This window comes from Temnothorax americanus, unplaced genomic scaffold (genome assembly GCF_048541705.1).
Source record: "Temnothorax americanus isolate GAGA-0224 unplaced genomic scaffold, ASM4854170v1 Scaffold12, whole genome shotgun sequence".
Classification (NCBI taxonomy): domain Eukaryota; kingdom Metazoa; phylum Arthropoda; class Insecta; order Hymenoptera; family Formicidae; genus Temnothorax; species Temnothorax americanus.
The window spans coordinates 4687746-4705192 of record NW_027509253.1 but is presented as its reverse complement, the minus strand read 5'-3'; the positions used below and the strand labels follow the sequence as shown (position 1 = coordinate 4705192).

The 17447-nt window shown below is 38.8% G+C and overlaps 4 protein-coding genes and 1 pseudogene across 13 annotated transcripts in view; all 5 read left to right on the top strand.

Moving 5' to 3' along the window:
* Positions 1 to 2478, top strand: part of LOC143893204 (E3 ubiquitin-protein ligase RNF34) — a 2710-nt gene extending 232 nt beyond the window's left edge. Inside the window, exons 1-6 of one of the 2 annotated variants that reach the window (XM_077398323.1) lie at positions 1 to 115; positions 525 to 717; positions 836 to 947; positions 1102 to 1459; positions 1534 to 1714; positions 1869 to 2478. The exon at positions 1 to 115 is cut by the window's left edge and continues 232 nt beyond it. In XM_077398323.1, the coding sequence (XP_077254449.1) occupies positions 68 to 115; positions 525 to 717; positions 836 to 947; positions 1102 to 1459; positions 1534 to 1714; positions 1869 to 1960 (984 nt within the window). In that variant the 5' untranslated portion in view covers positions 1 to 67 and the 3' untranslated portion in view covers positions 1961 to 2478. The remainder of the gene's footprint in view (positions 116 to 524; positions 718 to 835; positions 948 to 1101; positions 1460 to 1533; positions 1715 to 1868) is intronic. The other variant, XM_077398322.1, reaches the window with a different exon arrangement.
* LOC143893210 (uncharacterized) lies at positions 1955 to 4491 on the top strand (annotated as a pseudogene). The gene is made up of 2 exons (XR_013255735.1): positions 1955 to 2096; positions 3074 to 4491. The product of XR_013255735.1 is annotated as an uncharacterized LOC143893210 (transcript).
* Positions 3779 to 6776, top strand: LOC143893202 (uncharacterized). Of its 5 annotated transcripts, XM_077398310.1 has the most exons (4): positions 4630 to 4736; positions 4927 to 5080; positions 5234 to 5687; positions 5754 to 6776. In XM_077398310.1, the coding sequence occupies exons 3-4, from the start codon at positions 5258 to 5260 to the stop codon at positions 6521 to 6523; spliced, it is 1200 nt and encodes a 399-aa protein (XP_077254436.1). In that variant the 5' UTR covers positions 4630 to 4736; positions 4927 to 5080; positions 5234 to 5257; the 3' UTR covers positions 6524 to 6776. The 5 variants fall into 5 exon arrangements, with proteins under 5 accessions (XP_077254433.1, XP_077254435.1, XP_077254434.1 ...); XM_077398307.1 differs by lacking the exon at positions 4630 to 4736 and adding an exon at positions 3779 to 3912 and having other exon boundaries at positions 5234 to 6775; XM_077398309.1 differs by having other exon boundaries at positions 4506 to 4736; positions 5219 to 6775.
* Positions 6777 to 6936: 160 nt separating this feature from the next.
* Positions 6937 to 10379, top strand: LOC143893200 (uncharacterized). 4 transcript variants are annotated; one of them, XR_013255733.1, is made up of 5 exons: positions 6937 to 7146; positions 7221 to 7359; positions 7437 to 9783; positions 9912 to 9940; positions 10035 to 10379. XR_013255733.1 is itself a non-coding variant. In XM_077398302.1 (3 exons), the coding sequence occupies exon 3, from the start codon at positions 7546 to 7548 to the stop codon at positions 8851 to 8853; it is 1308 nt and encodes a 435-aa protein (XP_077254428.1). In that variant the 5' UTR covers positions 6937 to 7146; positions 7221 to 7359; positions 7437 to 7545; the 3' UTR covers positions 8854 to 10379. The 4 variants fall into 4 exon arrangements, 2 of the variants coding, with proteins under 2 accessions (XP_077254428.1, XP_077254430.1); XR_013255734.1 differs by lacking the exon at positions 9912 to 9940; XM_077398302.1 differs by having other exon boundaries at positions 7437 to 10379.
* Positions 10380 to 10882: 503 nt separating this feature from the next.
* On the top strand, positions 10883 to 15077 carry LOC143893201 (uncharacterized). Its single transcript, XM_077398305.1, has 3 exons — positions 10883 to 11020; positions 12513 to 12623; positions 13368 to 15077. Exon 3 carries the CDS (start codon positions 13687 to 13689, stop codon positions 14971 to 14973), a length of 1287 nt encoding a protein of 428 aa, XP_077254431.1. The 5' UTR covers positions 10883 to 11020; positions 12513 to 12623; positions 13368 to 13686; the 3' UTR covers positions 14974 to 15077.
* The last annotated feature ends 2370 nt before the right edge of the window (positions 15078 to 17447 follow it).

Genomic DNA, 17447 nt, shown 5'->3' with positions numbered 1-17447 from the left:
CACGGCGCGCGAAACGAGGACGTCGTTTTCAGGTCGACGAGCGGGCAGCTGCGGGAGGCCCAGCGAAATGGCTTGCGAGGCGTGTAACGCGAAGTTCAACCTGTTCAAGAGAAAAGTGAGTGAGCATCCTCCGTCGTGGCATCTGGCGCTTTTTCCCCCCACGTCGAACGAGGGTCCCGAAGGACAGTCCGACGGTTCGACGAATCTCTCGACGTCGAGCTGTGTATATATCTCTGGGCGATGAATTCGAGCCTCCTTCGCAAATTGTCACGCAAATATCGTAGCGTCAAGTGTGTCGTCGATTTCGCTGCGCACTAAACTATTGTATTGAGATTAACATTTGACCTTTATCCCCCTCCGTTAGGTAATCCTAGAATTTTTCTCGATTATTTACGGATTTACGGTTTACATCCGGTTCGAGGAATTTTGGATTTTCTGGTTGAACCCGATCGGGATTCTTGATCGGGAAATCCTGGATTTATAGTGTTGTGGCATATTTTTTATGTTTCTCGTGTAACTTTTAGAAACAGTGCGTGGACTGCCTGAGGTACTTCTGCTCCGAATGCGTGATCAAACGGCTGGACAAGGTGTTCGCTTGCGACAGCTGCGGCCTGTTGTCCAGGAGGCCGCTCATCAGGAATCAAATCAGACAAATACGTTCGAGGGACTTGCGTCAGTACCTTGTGGCGAAGAAGGTTTCTGTCAGGGGTTGCGTCGGTATGTGCATTAATATACTGCCCGCCAACAAATCTCTCTGTAACAATAGCTCGTTAATCGACACTAATTTTGTAGGAACTCGAAGAATTTTTTTTATAGAACCGTACTTTGCTTTCAGAAAAAGAGGACCTGGTACATCTACTAATGCTCTTTGCTAATGGAACTGACTCGTGCTTGAGCTTCGACCACAGTACAAGCGCCAGGACACAAAATGCTGCCGAAGAACCACAGTACGTTTTACATTGCAGTATGTTTTATTGATATCGACACTTTAACTCTTTGAAAGCCAGATTTTGTAACTGACAAGAACTCATTTTAATACAAAATGCATGCAAATTACATATCTTTTCTTAAATAATACTTTGAAGTAATACGTCTATTCAGTTCCAGGATTGACCCCGGTTCAAACAGAATGGAAAACATGCCAAATGTCAGTACCGCGAATAATGAACCTGACGCGGAGGCGCCAGCGGAACCCGTAAGAAACGAGGATGTCGAAATGGCGGAGGAAGCGAGTGAAAGCAGTGACAGTAGCCCAATTATTAGCGTTCCATTTAGCAGCGAAAACGAATCACCCGGGGAGAAACCGACGAAAGGTAGTGACGTCGAAATAGAAGAAGTATTTGAGAGTGATAATCCAACCGGGCCTAGTACCGCACCAGAGCCAGTAATCACCGAACAGGAGGAAGTTCCCGAAACGTCGGACGAGAAAAAATCGGATATGGTCACAGAGATCCCCACGGTACGTACGTGATTGCAAGCAACACTTATAAAACACATGCATTCATTGTAATTCTGTCTTCTCTTTTCTCCCAGTGGTCAGACAAAGTGCAATTGTCGGATATAAAGGAAGCGTCGGAACTAGAGTATCTAAGCATTAAACAATTAAAAAATCTGTTGAGTACAAATCGCGTGGATTATAAAGGCTGCATAGAGAGACAGGACTTACTGAACAAAGTTTCCAGATTATGGCACGAATATAGTCAATCCAGAAAGGGTAATGTATAAGATACATTATATTATAACGCAATTCGATAGTAATATTTATATTCAAATTAATTTTAATGTCTATTACGCCTTAAGTAACAAATATTTACACATATAAATGATGGTTTAATATAAAAGATATATATGTTTTATTATTTCTTTAGCACTTGTCGCAAATAAATTGTTACAGATGTGGAAAAACTCAGCGAGGAAGAATTGTGCAAAATCTGCTGGGACGCACCGATCGAGTGTGTAATTTTGGAATGCGGCCATATGGCTTGTTGTATAAACTGTGGTAAACAAATGTCCGAATGTCCGATATGCAAACAATATGTCGTTCGTGTTGTGCGATTTTTCAAAGCTTAAAAAAGGCAACGATCGGAATATAATAGGTGATTATAACTTTGTAAATTTGGAAAGGACAAATTCCAAGTTAAGTCCTTCGTTATCTTTTAGATTATTACGTGCCTGCCAGTTGTCATAGATCGATTCTGACGTGTATATGGTAAAACACCAAATTTTTGTGCGATAATTTACGGCGCATTTCGGCAAACAATTAGATCTAGGTCTGCATAAGATTTATGCAAATCTTATGCAATTGTCTTGACTTTAAATTCTAACTTGGCTAGTTGTATAGCGTTTTTTATCAATTAAAATACAATTCAGAACTTTCCAGACGCAGGATAATATTTTGAAATAAATATCTATATTATAGTATATTATATCAAATCAAACTACATATACATATATATATATATATATATACACTACATATAGTACATATATATGTATATGTACGTATATATGTGCATATATTGCAATGAATAACGCTAAGAGTATAATATATGAAGTTTTTATATTATGGAGTTGTGTGTATGTGCGCGCACATATGTCGTAACACTCCAATCTCCTGTGATCCCGGAAATTTTATAAATTCTGTATTGTACAGAATGTATCTTTTTTATGAAAATAAATAATATGTAGATTAATTCTGAATGTACATAGAATTAAAATAAACTAAAGCTTATGTTCATAAAACGTTTGAAATTGTAATTTTTAAAATTTTAGTTTTTAATTTAATTATGTCACGAATGGAGAACGAGAGAGAAGTATTTCTGCCATACTTACATTTCACATAAGTAAATTCTAACATCTCTTTAAATTCAATAGCAAGCGATATCGAGTCATAAGGTTTTGCATTTTGATTTTTAAAATCGATAGAGCACAAATTGCAGCATTGCTGTGTTTTTAGCATTGCATTCAAATTGTGCTTAAATCAAGAAATCACAACACTGTTCTTTTGTCACATATTACTGATTGTCTTTAATGATTGTTAAGTATTCTCTTGATACTTAATCAATTTTTGTAGCTCAAAGTTTGTCCAATGATACCATCGTCGATTGTGGTCAGTAACATCAGAAGCAGCACTGGAAGCAGCACAAACCTTTGTGCAAAGCTATACGGGACGCGCTGCGAGACTACAACATGGACGATCGCGGTGAAACTACGGAGGAATGGACCGACAAGAAGCTGAACTTCATGCGGCTAGTGTCGTCCAGGCAGAGACGTCCCCTGAATTTGTATGAGACAGAAATGTTCTATTTTCCAAGGGAGTGCCTGGTTTGCCACGAATGGAATGCTCAGTCGTTAAAGGATTGTCAGAATTGTGTTAGAATTGTGTTGCCAGCTTTTGTCAAAATCCCAAAGACGGTACTTTGCACGGACGGAACTATGGCTTCGTACACATTTATCTTCAGTAGGAGAGGAAAACAGTTCTCCGTACTTACATTCTTACTTGCAACACATTTCATACACGGGTACATTTCAGAACATGAAAGACTTTTTTGGAAATATTCAGATTGACTCGGAGATGAGACGCTGTACAATGTCTTGGCAGCTGTACAGTCAGACCATCTGACATGTTCCTTAACGTTGTTTCATGCTATGCAATTATTAAACTATGTCCCAAAAAGTAAAAATCTAGTCATTCATGGTCTAGGTGCGAATTGTGTCGAAGAAAATCTTCTTGAAAAATTGGGAAATTTTCACCTGGATATTTACGAGCATAAACTTGGGTCCAGTGAGGAAACGTGGGCGCCGTCCATACAGATGCTAGCGAAACAAAATTCTCCGTTCACCTTAACGTTTATCACGCTTCAAAACTTAGAGAAGGGGACAAACAAAATAAACACAATCCTGGATAAAGAGGTAGACTATCTATATAGCGGAAAAAATCCATTCGCTAGTTTACATCCGATTAGATACATCGCGCCGAAGTACGTATTTTATATGAATCATTATGTAATTATCTACAAAAGTCTTTGTTCGTATAAGATTTGCGTAATTTAAGCGACCGACACAAACTATAGATGCTGATGTGTTTTATGCCGAAGAAAACGTAGCGCGCGCGAAATGACACACACGAATTAACTGAACTTAATGTTTAATAAATGCAACGGAAGGAACGCAAAAAAAAAATGTACATCTGCGAATTGTGACGTCTTCACGAAATAAACTGCAAAAGACTGAGATCCGACACTCCGGAATGTCTGCTTATATTTACAATCCAAGAAGCTATTATCTGCTTGTAGAATCGATTATCTTTGTATCAGTCGAGCATAAATGGATTATAAATATAAGAGGAGTGGATGCGGTAACGTAAAATATCATTACAATGACTATTGCTTTTAGTTCCGTTTGTAATGAAGACAAAACTTTTCGATAATTTTTATAATAAAATTTATATCTTTGTAATAAAATATATATCAAGCATTTATATATACGAAATGGCAATTGTTTAATCTCCATCGATATTTCTGAAATCTCTGACATAACACGTGCGCCGTGTGCGACGCGTGACAGATTCACAGATGCTTGCCATAGTCGACGATCAAAACAATAACAGAGGTCGAGTGACTGTAGCACTTGTGGCAGTATAATAGTTCCCCGCCGTTCTTTACGTGAGTAAGTATCGTTTCGCGGAGGGTGTATTTCAACGAGATTATAAACGTTATCAATAATTTCATATATAGGTATGTGGTAAGATTAACAAAATCCAATAATTGATTCTGTATAAAGTAAAAGCTCGTTAATCACAGATTAGGAACGTAGATCAGGTTACAGCATATATATTTACAGATGAGAGCATATTTACAGATTTTGCGATCGATTCGAAAAGCACTCGAGACTTTATCTAACGACTACGTTTATTTATTGTTGCAGGCTTCAGCCTCACGCAGACACCAGAGCTAAGTTGGTAGCGGCCTGAAAAAGTTTCGTTCTCGAGTACTACCGTATCACGAAGCATGCAGTCCTGGATATACGCGAAGTACACGCGAATCCTCTATTTGTCTATTTGATAACGCCAGCATAAACGGTATCCTTTTTATTCATCGCATGGAATGATAATTATTCTAACAATTTTGTCATATTTTGCTTAACACTCATGTCCTGTGGGTGCAACCTGTGAAATCACACCGTTCCATAAACACTATATTTGTCCTTTACATTAAAGGAAATTTTGATACAGCGAGACTGTGTATAGGCAGAAGTCATGGAATCAGAAGCGAGAAATCAAAATAACGATTATAACAAATTCTTCTTCGCGACCATGTGTCACGTTTGCAAACGGTTTGGCGACGGCGTCTCTTTGAAGCGATGCAGTAACTGCAAGATGATCTCCTATTGCGGTAAGGAACATCAGAAGCAGCACTGGAAGCAGCACAAATCTTTGTGCAAAGCCATACGGGACGTGCTGCAAAACTACAGCATGGCTGATGGCGGTGAAACTACGGAGGAATGGACCGACAAGAAGCTGAAATTCAAGCGGTTAGTGTCGTTCAGGCTGGGACGTATCCTGAATTTGGATGAGACAGACATGTTCGATTTTCCAAGGGAGTGCCTGGTTTGCCACGAACGAAACGCTCAGTCGTTGAAGGATTGTCAGAAGTGCCTTGCCAGCTTTTGTCAAAATCACAAAGACGGTATTGAACACAAGAACCTCTGCGGTCCCCTGGAACTATGTCTTCATATATATTTATCTTCTATAGGAGAGGAAAACAATCCTTCAGGTCTGCATTCTTACTTGCAACACGTTTCATACACGGGTACATTTCAGAACATGAAAAACTTTATAAAGGCTTTTGGGAATATTCAGACTCACTCGGAAATGTCGTACGATGTCTTGGCAGCCAAACACTCGCTAGATTTGACACTTTCCTTAACGTTGTTTCATGCTATGCGATTATTAAACTATGTCCCAAAAAGCAACGATTTAGTCGTTCATGTTATAGGTGCGAATTGCGTCGAAGAAATCTCCTTGACAGATTGGGAATTATTGCCGCGTTTAATAGGGATGTCAGTGGTAGTTATATTGATAGGGCCGGAATTAACGCGTAAATTATATCCGTCACACGTTTGCGATAACTGTAGATCACGAAAGGAAAAATGTTTGACGTTTGAGTTTCACGACGTGTTATATGAGAACTATGTACGCAGCTCGTCATTCGTAAAACCGGACTTGGTTGTAGGGTTTAATTTGGATATTCACAAGCATAAACTTGGGTCCAGTGAGGAAACGTGGGCGCTGTCCATACAAATGCTAGCGAAACAAAATTGTCCGTTTCTTTTAACGTTTGTCACGCTTCAAAACTTAGAGAAGGGGACAAACAAAATAAACACAATTCTGGGTAGAAAGGTAAATTACTTTTATAGTGGAGAGAATCCATTCGCTAGTTTAAGTCCGTTTAGAAACGTCGCGCCGAAGTACGTATTTTATATGAATCAATATGTAATTATTTACAAGAGTCTTTGTTCGTAACAGATTTGCGTAATTTAAGCGACCGACACGAACTATGCTAGATGCTGATGTGTTTTATACCGAAGAAAACGTAGCACGCGCGAAATACATTATCTACTTGTAGAGTCGATTATTGTCTTACATCGAGCATAATTGATTGCAGATATACAGCGATTAAACAATGGAAATACAATGGTTGTTGCTTTCAGTTCTGTTTGTAAGAATTTTCGTTAATTGTTTGCGATGAAATTTATATCTTTGTAATAAAATATATATCAAGCATTTACGGAATGACAATATTGTTTTTTCTCCAGCGATATTTCTGACATCACACGTGCGCCGTGTGCGACGCGTGTCAGATTCACAGATGCTTGCCATAGTCGACGATCAAAACAATGACAGAGGTCGAGTGGCTGTAGCACCTGTGGCAGTATAATAGTTCCCCGCCGTTCTTCACGTGAGTAAGTATCGTTTCGCGGAGGGTGTTTTTCAACGAGATTATTAACGTTATCAATAATTTCATAATATATGTGGTGAGATTAACAAAATTCAACAATTGATTCTGTATAAAGTACGTTTCCGCAAAACCTCGTTTATCACAGATTAGAAACGTAGGTCAGGTTACAGCATATATATATTTACAGGTCAGAGCATATTTAAAGATTTTGCGGTTCGAAAAGCACTCGAGATTTTATCTAACTACGTTTATTTGTTGCAGGCTTCAGCCTCGCGCAGATACCAGAACTAAGCTAATAGCGGCCTAGTAAAGCTTGCATGGTGTTTGAATACTATCGCATCACGAAGCAAGCGGTCGTGGAGTGCACACGAATCCTCTATTTGATACACCAGCATAAACGGTATCCTTCCTATTCATCGCATGGAATAATCATTCTACCAATTTTGTCATATTTTACTTAACGCACATATCTTATAGGTGCAAGATAAATCAAGGGTGAAATTACAACATTCCAAACACTTAGCTATATTTGTCCTTTACACTGAAGGAGACTTTGATATAACGAGACTGTGTATAAGCAGAAGTCATGGAATCAGAAGCGGGGAATCAAATTAATAACGACTATAACAAGTTCTTCTACGCGACCATGTGTCACGTTTGCAAGCGGTTTGGCGACGGCGTTCGTTTGCCGAGATGCGGTAACTGCAGGATGATCGCCTATTGTGGTCAGGAACATCAGAAGCAGCACTGGAAGCAGCACAAACCTTTGTGCAAAGCCATACAGGAAGCGTTGCAGGAATACGACTTTAATGATCGCGGTAAAGATTCAGAGGATTGTGACGAGAGGAAGCTGATCTTCATGATGCTGGTGTCGCGCAAGCTGGGCCGTCATCTGAAGAAGGACGAGACAGAAATGTTCAGATTTCCAAAGGAGTGCCTAATTTGCCATGAAAAGAACGATAAGTTGTTGGAGGTTTGTCAGAAATGTGCTGCCAGCTTTTGTAAAAATCACACAGACGACACCGAGCACAGGGACATCTGCGCTCCCCTGGAACTATGTCTTTGCACAGGTTTATTTTCTATAGTAGAGAGAAACAAACCTTCGGATATTGACTTTCAACATATTTCTTGCACGAGTACATTTCAGAACATGAAAGACTTTGTAAAGACTTTTGGGAATATTCAGACTTTTGAAAATATTCAGCCAATATCTCCGACTGACTCGGAGATATTGTACAATGTCTTGGCAGCTAATCAGTCAGAACATCTGACGCGTCCCTTGACGCTGTTTCATGCTGTGCGATTATTAAACTATGTCCCAAAAAGCAACGATTTAGTAGTTCATGTTATAGGTGCGAATTGCGTCGAAGAAACAACCTTGACCGGGTGGAAAGTTTTGGCGCGTTTAATAGGGACCGAGATGTCAGTGGTACTTATATTGATAGGACCGGAATTAACACGTAAATTAAATCCGTCACATACTTGCGAATCTTGCGATAACTGTATGTCACGGGAGAAAAAATGTTTGACGCTTCATTTTCACGATGTGTTATATGAGGAGTATGTACGCAGCTCGTTATTCGTAGAACCGGACTTGGTTGTAGGATTTAACCTGAATATTTACAAGCATGAACTTGGATCCGAGAGGGAAACGTGGGCGCCGTCCATACGGATGCTGGCGGAGCAAAATTGTCCTTTCGTCTTAACGTCTGCCACGCGTCAGGACTTCGAGAAGAATATCGACAGAATAAATACAATTCTGGGCAGACAGGTAGATTATATCTACAGAGAAAAGAATTTATACGCTAGTTTAACGCCACATAGAGTCCCCGGGCCAGAGCGCGTGTGTTATCATAATCAATATGTAGTTGTCTACCAAAGTTTTTGTCCGTAACTGATATGCGTAATTTGAGCGATCGATACAGATTAAAGGCTGTGTTTTGATGGCGAAGGAAACGTAACGCGCGCGAAATGGACACACACGAATTAACTAAATTTAATGTTCATTAAGTGTAACGAAAAAAAGAACGCAAAGAAAATTGTATGCACTACATCTGCGAATCGCGACGTGTTTTCACGAAACAAACTCCAATCGACTGAGAGCCGACACTCCGGAATGTCCGCTTATATATATGTATAATAATCCAGAAATCCTAGGGCACATTACGTCTAGTTGTAGAGTCGATTGTCTTACATCGAGCATAATGGATTATAGATATACAACATTATAGATATAACAAGACACGTGGATGTGGTAATGTAAATTGTAAAATATGAATATATGTGTAATTCGACTGGCATGACTGCACTCTGTAAATCTAAGTGTGTTACTTTGAACTTTCCTTATACATTGTTTGCCGTTTTAAATCACGTCATTTAACACGGTTGAACGTATTAAACTAACTTTTAATTTAATACGATTCAACGTGTTAATTTAACACGCAACAAAATATGTAAAGTAAGCTTAATTCAGTTAAATGTGTCATTTTTAGACGTTTATACGTGTAGAAACAACACACTTCGATTTACAAGTTGCTTTCAATTCTGTTGGTAATGAAGACAAGACTTTTTAATAATTGTTTTATAATAAAATTTATATCTTTGTAATAAAATATGTCAAGCATTTACGAAATGGCAATTATTTAATTCTTCTTGATCGGTATTCTTGACGTTCATCACATCACGCATGTGACAGCGTGACAGCTGCCTGCGACGGTCGACGTCGACGATCAAAACAATAGCCGTAAGCAGAGATCGAGTGGCCAGTGGCCAGAACTGGTCACTGGCCGTAGTAGACGCAGTGAAGTTTCCCGCCGTTCTTTACGTGAGTATTGTTTCGAGGAGCGCCTGTTCCGATGAGATTATTAACATTACTTAATAGTAGCACATATATGTGTGCTACAATTAACAAAATTCAATAAATATTGAATTATATAAAATTTGTTTCGACAGAAGCCTGCACGTCGCCGATTATTAAGAACGTAGGTTACAGGCAAGAGCGTATATTTACAGATCTGGCGATTCGAAAGAACACTCTAGATTTTATCTAACGACTCTACGCTTTATTCGTTGCAGGCTTCAGCCTCACGCGGATACCAGAGCTAAGCATATAGCTGTTTGAAAAACTTGGTGCTCGAGTACTATCGCATCACGAAAACGTTGCGTGTGCGAAATCAAAGAATACGAGTTATTAATGGAATTTTACGTTTAATAAATGCAACGGAATGGACGCAGAGATAACTGTATAAACTACAACCGCGAATTGCGACGCGTCTTCACGAAATAAACTGATGCAAAAGACTGAAATCCGACACTCCGGAATGTCAATTTATATTTATAATCCAAGAAGTCATTATCTACTTGTAGAATCGACTAACTGGTTACCCGGGCTTCGCCCGGGAGTCGTTTTTCTTAAAACAACTTCATTTATGTTTCAATATTCTTATTGTGAACAAAGCTAATAGCGGCCTAGAAAAACTTGCATGGTGTTTGAATACTATCGCATCACGAAGCAATAAGCGGTCGTGGAGTGCACACGAATACTCTATTTGATAAACCAGCATAAACAGTATCCTTCCTATTCATCGCATGGAATAATCATTTTACCAATTTTGTCATATTTTGCTTAACGCTTATATTTTACGGATGCAAGATAAATCACGGGTGAAATCACAACATTCCAAACACTATATTTGTCCTTTACGCTGAAGGAGACTTTGATATAACGAGACTGTGTATAAGCAGAAGTCATGGAATCAGAAGCGAGAAATCAAATTAATAACGACTATAACAAGTTCTTCTACGCGACGATGTGTCACGTTTGCAAACGGTTTGGGGACGGCGTCCAATTGAAGAGATGCGATGGCTGCTGGATGATCGCCTATTGTGGTCCTGAACATCAGAAGCAGCACTGGATGCAGCACAAACCTTTGTGCAAAGCCATACAGGACGTGCTGCGAGACTACAGCATGGATTATCGTGGTGAAACTACAGAGGACTGGGCCGGCAAGAAACTGAACTTCATGCAGCTAGTGTCGTCCAGGCTAGGACGTCCCCTGAATGTGAGTGAGACGGATATGATCTGTTTACCAAGGGAGTGCCTAGTTTGCCACGAACGGAACATTAAGTCGTTGGTTGGAGAGTTGTCTGAAGTGTGCTGCCAGCTTTTGTAAAAATCACAAAGACGACACTGTGCACAGGGACATCTGCGCTTCCCTGGAACTAGGTCTTCGTTCAGATTTATTAACTATAACAGAGTTCAGTAGTCATCCGGAGCTGTTTCCTGACTTGAAACACATTTCGGACGCGAGCACATGTCAGAACATGAAAGACTTTATATATACTTCAGGGAATACAGTCGTGTACCGGGAATACAGTCGAATACAGTCAGTCGACTCGGCGATATCGAACGATATTTTGGTAGCCGAAAGATCACAATATCTGACACATTCCTTGACGTTGTTATATGCTATGCGATTATTAAACTATGTTTTAAAAGGCAAAGATTTAGTCATCAGTCATGTTGCGAATTACAACGAAGTAGTCACCTTATTTTCGTGTTAAGTTTTGCTGGAGTTAATGGAGGCTGTAATGTTAGTCGTGGTTATAATGATAGAGCCGCCGTTAAAAGATAAATGTGATCCGTCACGCACTAGTGATTTCTGTTTATTGCTAGAAAACAAAAGTTTGTTTTTTGAGTTTCACGATGTGTTATACGATAATTATGTACTCAATCCATCATTCGTAGAACCGGACTTGATTGTAGGATTTAACTTGGGTATTGAGGGTCATGAACTTGGGTCTAATAAGGAAATGTGGGCGCCGTCCATACATGCGATAGGGAAACAAAATTGTCCGGTTGTCTTAACGTTTGTCAAGCTATGGGAACTTGAGGGGATGAACAAAATGCGAACACAATCCTGGGTAAGGAGATAGATTATCTCTATAGCGGAAAGAACCCATTCGCTAGTTTGAGACCACATAGTCCTCGGGGCCCGAGCGCGTGTATTATCATAATCAGTATGTAGTTATTTATTATCAAAGTCTTTGTTCGTAATTGATATGCGTAATTTAAGCTACCGATACAAGCTGAAGGCTGTGTTTATGCCAAAGAAAACGTTGCGTGTGAGAAATGAAAGAATACGAGTGAAATGGATTTTTACGTTTAAGAAATGCAACAGAAGTGACGCAGAGATAACTGTGTGAACTACGTCTGCGAATCGCGGCGCGTTATTTCTTCACGAAACAAGCTGCAGAAGACTTATTGTAAGATCCGACCCTGCGGAATGTCTAATTATATTTATAATCCAAGAAGCCATTATTTACTTGTTGAATCGATTATCTGATAGAAGTCGAGCATAAATGGATTATAAAAATAACAGGAGTGGATACGGCAACGTAAAATATTATTACAATGGCTGTTATTTTTAGTTCCGTTTGTAATGAGGACAAAACTTATCGATAAGTTTTATAATAAAATTTATATTTTTCTAATGAAATATATATCAAAGCATTTAAATGGAGCAATTGTTTCTTTTTCGATATTTCTTATAGCTTTGACATTACACGTGAGAAAGGCCGACAGCTTCCTGTGACAGTCGATGATCACAATAACGGCGGAGATTGAGTGGCCCTGGCAGTATGCAGCTTCCTGCTTTGTTTTTTGTGAGTATTATTTCGAGGAGCGTGTATTCCAAGATTATTAACATTACTAATAACAGCATACACTTGTGCTAAGATTAACAAAATTCCAAACTTTTTCTCTGTAAAATGCATTTTTACAAAAACTTGTCACTATCTAAAGTTCCAAGAATTTCTTCATTTTCAAGAATTTTCTCAAAAGTCTCAAAAATCGATTATGAGGAGAATATATTCGGCCAGGCTTAGGTAGCGCGCATAAAAGACATCTTAGGCCGGTATTCATAGTCGAATCTTATATTTAAGACTCTTAAGTACGATCTTAAGATGTTATGAACCAATCACAGAGCCGCATTAGCATCTTAAAACATTACTTAAGACAGTCTTGAAATAAGACCCGACGACCCGACTATGAATACGGACCTTTAGACATATACGTGCTGTCTAGGTGAAATTGCACTATTAGAAATTTCAAGAATTTTTCAATATATTTCCAAGAATCGTGATTTCCCATACTTAAGATTGAAATTCTAAAAGTATATTTAATATTATAAAAAATATTAGCACATAATTAGGAACAAGATAACATATTTTAATTTAGAAATCGGCACTTCATATATTTCTTTCTTTCATTTACATTATGAGAATGACTATAATTGCATACATGATTTTAAAATACAATGTTACATCAAAATTAGTATTATAATTACAAACAAGCAGTGAGAATTTAAGTGTTAATTATTATAATCAATCTCGTTGCAATGTTTGCAGGTAACAGCTGTACAAATTACAAACGCAACGTCAACAAATTATATTTCGTGATCCAACGTAAATGACAGTACTGAAAACCTAAAGCACGACGTGAACAATAGATTTCAATATCCCCGGAAGATTTCGAGACGGACCATTGGAAGGAAGGTCAAAAGCGCGGGAAGTCAACAGAGTCGATTTACGCGTGCGCCCACAATGCTCCACGTGTTACCTGCGAAATTGTGCGAAATCACAACATTCCAAACACTGTGGATATATTTGTCTCTTACACCGAAGGAGACTTTTGATATAACGAGATTCGACTGTGTGAGCAGAAGTCATGGAATCAGAAACGAGAAATCATATTGATAACGATTATACCAAGTTCTTCTACGCGACCATGTGCCACGTTTGCAAACGGTTTGGCGACTGCGTCCAATTGAAGAGTTGCGGTGGCTGCAAGATGATCGCTTATTGCGGTCAGGAACATCAGAAGCAGCACTGGAAGCAGCACAAACCTTTGTGCAAAGCCATACGGGACGTGCTGCAAAACTACAACATGAATGTTTGCGGTGAAACGTCGGAGGAATGTACCAACGTGAAACAGATGTTCATACTGCTGGTGTCGAGCACGCTGAAACGTCGTCTGACGATGGACGAGATGCAAATGTTCCGTTTTCCAAGGGAGTGCCTGGTTTGCCACGAACGGGACGCTCGGTCGTTGAAGGATTGTCAGAAGTGTGCTGCCAGCTTTTGTAAAGATCACAAAGACGGCACTGAGCACGGGGACATCTGCGCTCCACTGGAACTATGTCTTCATTCAGATTTCGTAGCTACGAAAAAGGAAAGTTATTATCTGGTGCTGCTTTCTTACGCGACTCACGTTTTTGCCACGGGAAACGTTACATTTCGGAACATGAAAGACTTTGTAAACTCTTGTGGGATTATTCAGACTGACTCGGCGATGTCGTACGATATCTTGGCAGCCGATCACTCACAATATCTGACACGTCCCTTGACGTTGTTTCATGCTATGCGATTATTAAACTATGCCGCAAAACGGAAAAATCTAGTCGTTCACGTTGTAGGTGCGAGTGTCGCCGCCGAGGAATGCACCTTAATCGGATGGGAAGTTTTGCCACGTTTAATAATAGAGACCGTGATGTCAGTAACGATTGTAATGATAGGGCCGGAATTAAAACGTAAATTCGATCCGTCAGGCACTTGTGACGACTGTCCATCACCAGACAACAAAAGTTTGATTTTTAAGTACCACGATGTGTTATACGAGAACTATGTACGCAGCCCGTTATTCGTAAAACCAGACTTGATCGTAGGATTTAATCTGGGTATTCACGAGCGCGCACTTGGGTCTAAGAGGGAAACGTGGGCGCCGTCCATACGGATGCTAGCGAAGCAAAATTGTCCGTTCGTCTTAACGTCTGTCACGCTTCAGGACTTCGAGAAGGAGACCGACAGAATAAATACAATTCTGGGTAGACAAGTAGATTATATCTATAAAGAAAAGAATCCATTCGCTAGTCTCAGACCGCATAGAGTCCTCGGGCCGGAGCGCGTGTATTATGAGAATCAATATGTGGCTGTCTACCGAAATCTTTGTTCGTAACTTTTATGCGTAATTTAAGCGACCGATACAAACCAACGGCTGTGTTTAATGACGAAGGAAACGTAGCGCGCGCGAAATGACACACACACACACACACGAATTAACTGAACTTATAACGTTTAATAAATGTAACGGAAAGAACGCGCGTAAAAAATTGTATGTACTGCATCTGCGAATCGCGACGTATCTTCACGAACCAAACTCCAAAAGACTGATAGCCGACACGCCGGAATGTCCTGCTTATATTTATATAGTAATTAAAAAATCCTATATGATTATTTTCTAATTGTAGAGTCGATAAATTGTCTTACATCAGTCGAGCATAATGGATTTTATACGATTATAGATATAATGGGACACGTGGATGCGGTAACGTAAATTGCAAATTCAAGTGTGTTATTTTAACTGAAGTTCCGCCTCTTACACATTTCTTGCCATTTTAAATTGCGTCATTTAACACGGTTGAACGTATTAAATTAACTTTTAATTTCATTTAATTACAATTAACTTTTAATTCAACGTGTTTATTTAACACGTAACAAAACAAAACAAACTCCAGTACAACCTGTCATTTTTAGACATTTATGCGTGTAGAAATAAAACACATTTGGATTTACAATGTGCTGCTTTCAATTCTGTTTGTAATGAAGACAAGACTTTTTATTAATTGTTTTGTAATGAAATTTATATCTTTGTAATAAAATAGGTGTCAAGCATTTACGAAATGGCAATTATTTATTTCTTCTTTATCGATATTCCCCTAACATTTCTCACATCACACGGTTGCCTGCGACTGCGGTACAGTTTCCCCGCTGTTATTTTTTTACGTGAGTATCGTTTCGAGTATTACAACGAGGTTAAGAATTTTCCAAGATTTTCTAAAATCTCAAGTTCGAAATTGTAAAAAGTACAAATTTATGAAAAATATTAAAATATAATTAAGAACAAGATGACATTATTTTAATTTAGAAATTAGAATTTCATTATTTCTTTCAATAACATATATATTCTGAGAATGACATAGAATACGAGTTAAATGGATTTTGATGTTTAATAAAATACAAGAAGGGATGCAGAGATAACTGTATGAACTACGTATAACCGCGACGTGTCTTCACGGAACAAATTGCAAAAGACTGAGATCCCTGGCACTCCGGAATGTCTGCTTATATTTACAATCCAAGAAGCCGTTATCTCTACTTGTAGAATCGATATTATATTTATGTCAGTCGAGCATAAATGGATTATAAATATAAATAAAGGAGTGGATACGGTAACGTAAAATATTATTTTTAGTTCCGTTTGTAATGAAGACAAAATTTTTCGATAATTTTTATAACAAAATTTATATGCTTGTAATGAAATATATATCAAGCTTTTACGAAATGGCAATTGTTTCTTCTCCATCGATATTTCTTAAATTTCTGATATCACACGTGCGCCGTGTGTGGTGTGTGTCGAGTGGCTGTATATATAGCACCTGTATAGCTGTGCCAGGATAACAGTTTCCCGTCGTCCTTTACGTGAATTTATATCGTTCCGCGAAATTTGTATTTCAACGAGATTATTAACGTTACTAATCTTATCATTATATGTGGTAAGATTAACAAAATTCAATAATTGATTCTGTATGAAATACGTTTCGACAAAGCCCGTTTATCAAAAATTAGGAACGTAGGTCAGGTTACAGCATATATATTTACAGATAAGAGCATATTTACAGATTTTGCGATTCGAAAAGCACTTGAGATTTTATCTAAAGACTACGTTTATTTGTTGCAGGCAGATACCAGAACTAAGCTAATAGCGGCCTAGAAAAGCTTGCATGGTGTTTGAGAACTCTCGCATCACGAAGCAAGCGGTCGTGGCTGTACGCGTAGTGCACACGAATCCTTTATTTGATAAAGCAGCATAAACAGTATCCTTCTTATCGCATAAAATGCATGATAATCATTCTACCAACTTTATCATATTTTGCTTAACGCTCATCTTACGGGTGCAAGATAAATCACGGGTAAAATCACAACATTCCAAACACTATATTTGTCTTTTACTCTGAAAGAGATTTTGATATAACGAGACTAAAAGTCATGGAATCAGAAGCATCAAGAAATCAAATTAATAACGACTATATCAAGTTTTTCTACACGACTATGTGTCACGTTTGCAATCGGTTTGGCGACGGCGTCCAATTGAAGAGATGCGGTGGCTGCTGGATGATCGCCTATTGCGGTAAAAGGAACATCAGAAGCAGCACTGGAAGCAGCACACAAACCTTTGTGCAAAGCCATATACAGGACGTGCTGCGAGACTACAGCATGGATTATCGCGGTGAAACTATACGGAGGAATGGACCGACAAGAAGCTGAATTTCATACAGCTAGTGTCGTCCAGGCTAGGACGTCCCCTGAATTTGGATGAGATGCAAATGTTTATATTCTGTTTTCCAAAAGAGTGCCTAGTTTGCCACGAAC

Coding starts and splice junctions, on each gene's coding strand:
- LOC143893201 (XM_077398305.1), top strand. CDS start 13,687: ATGGAATCAGAAACGAGAAATCATATTGATAACGATTATACCAAGTTC.
- LOC143893200 (XM_077398302.1), top strand. CDS start 7,546: ATGGAATCAGAAGCGGGGAATCAAATTAATAACGACTATAACAAGTTC.
- LOC143893202 (XM_077398307.1), top strand. CDS start 5,258: ATGGAATCAGAAGCGAGAAATCAAAATAACGATTATAACAAATTCTTC.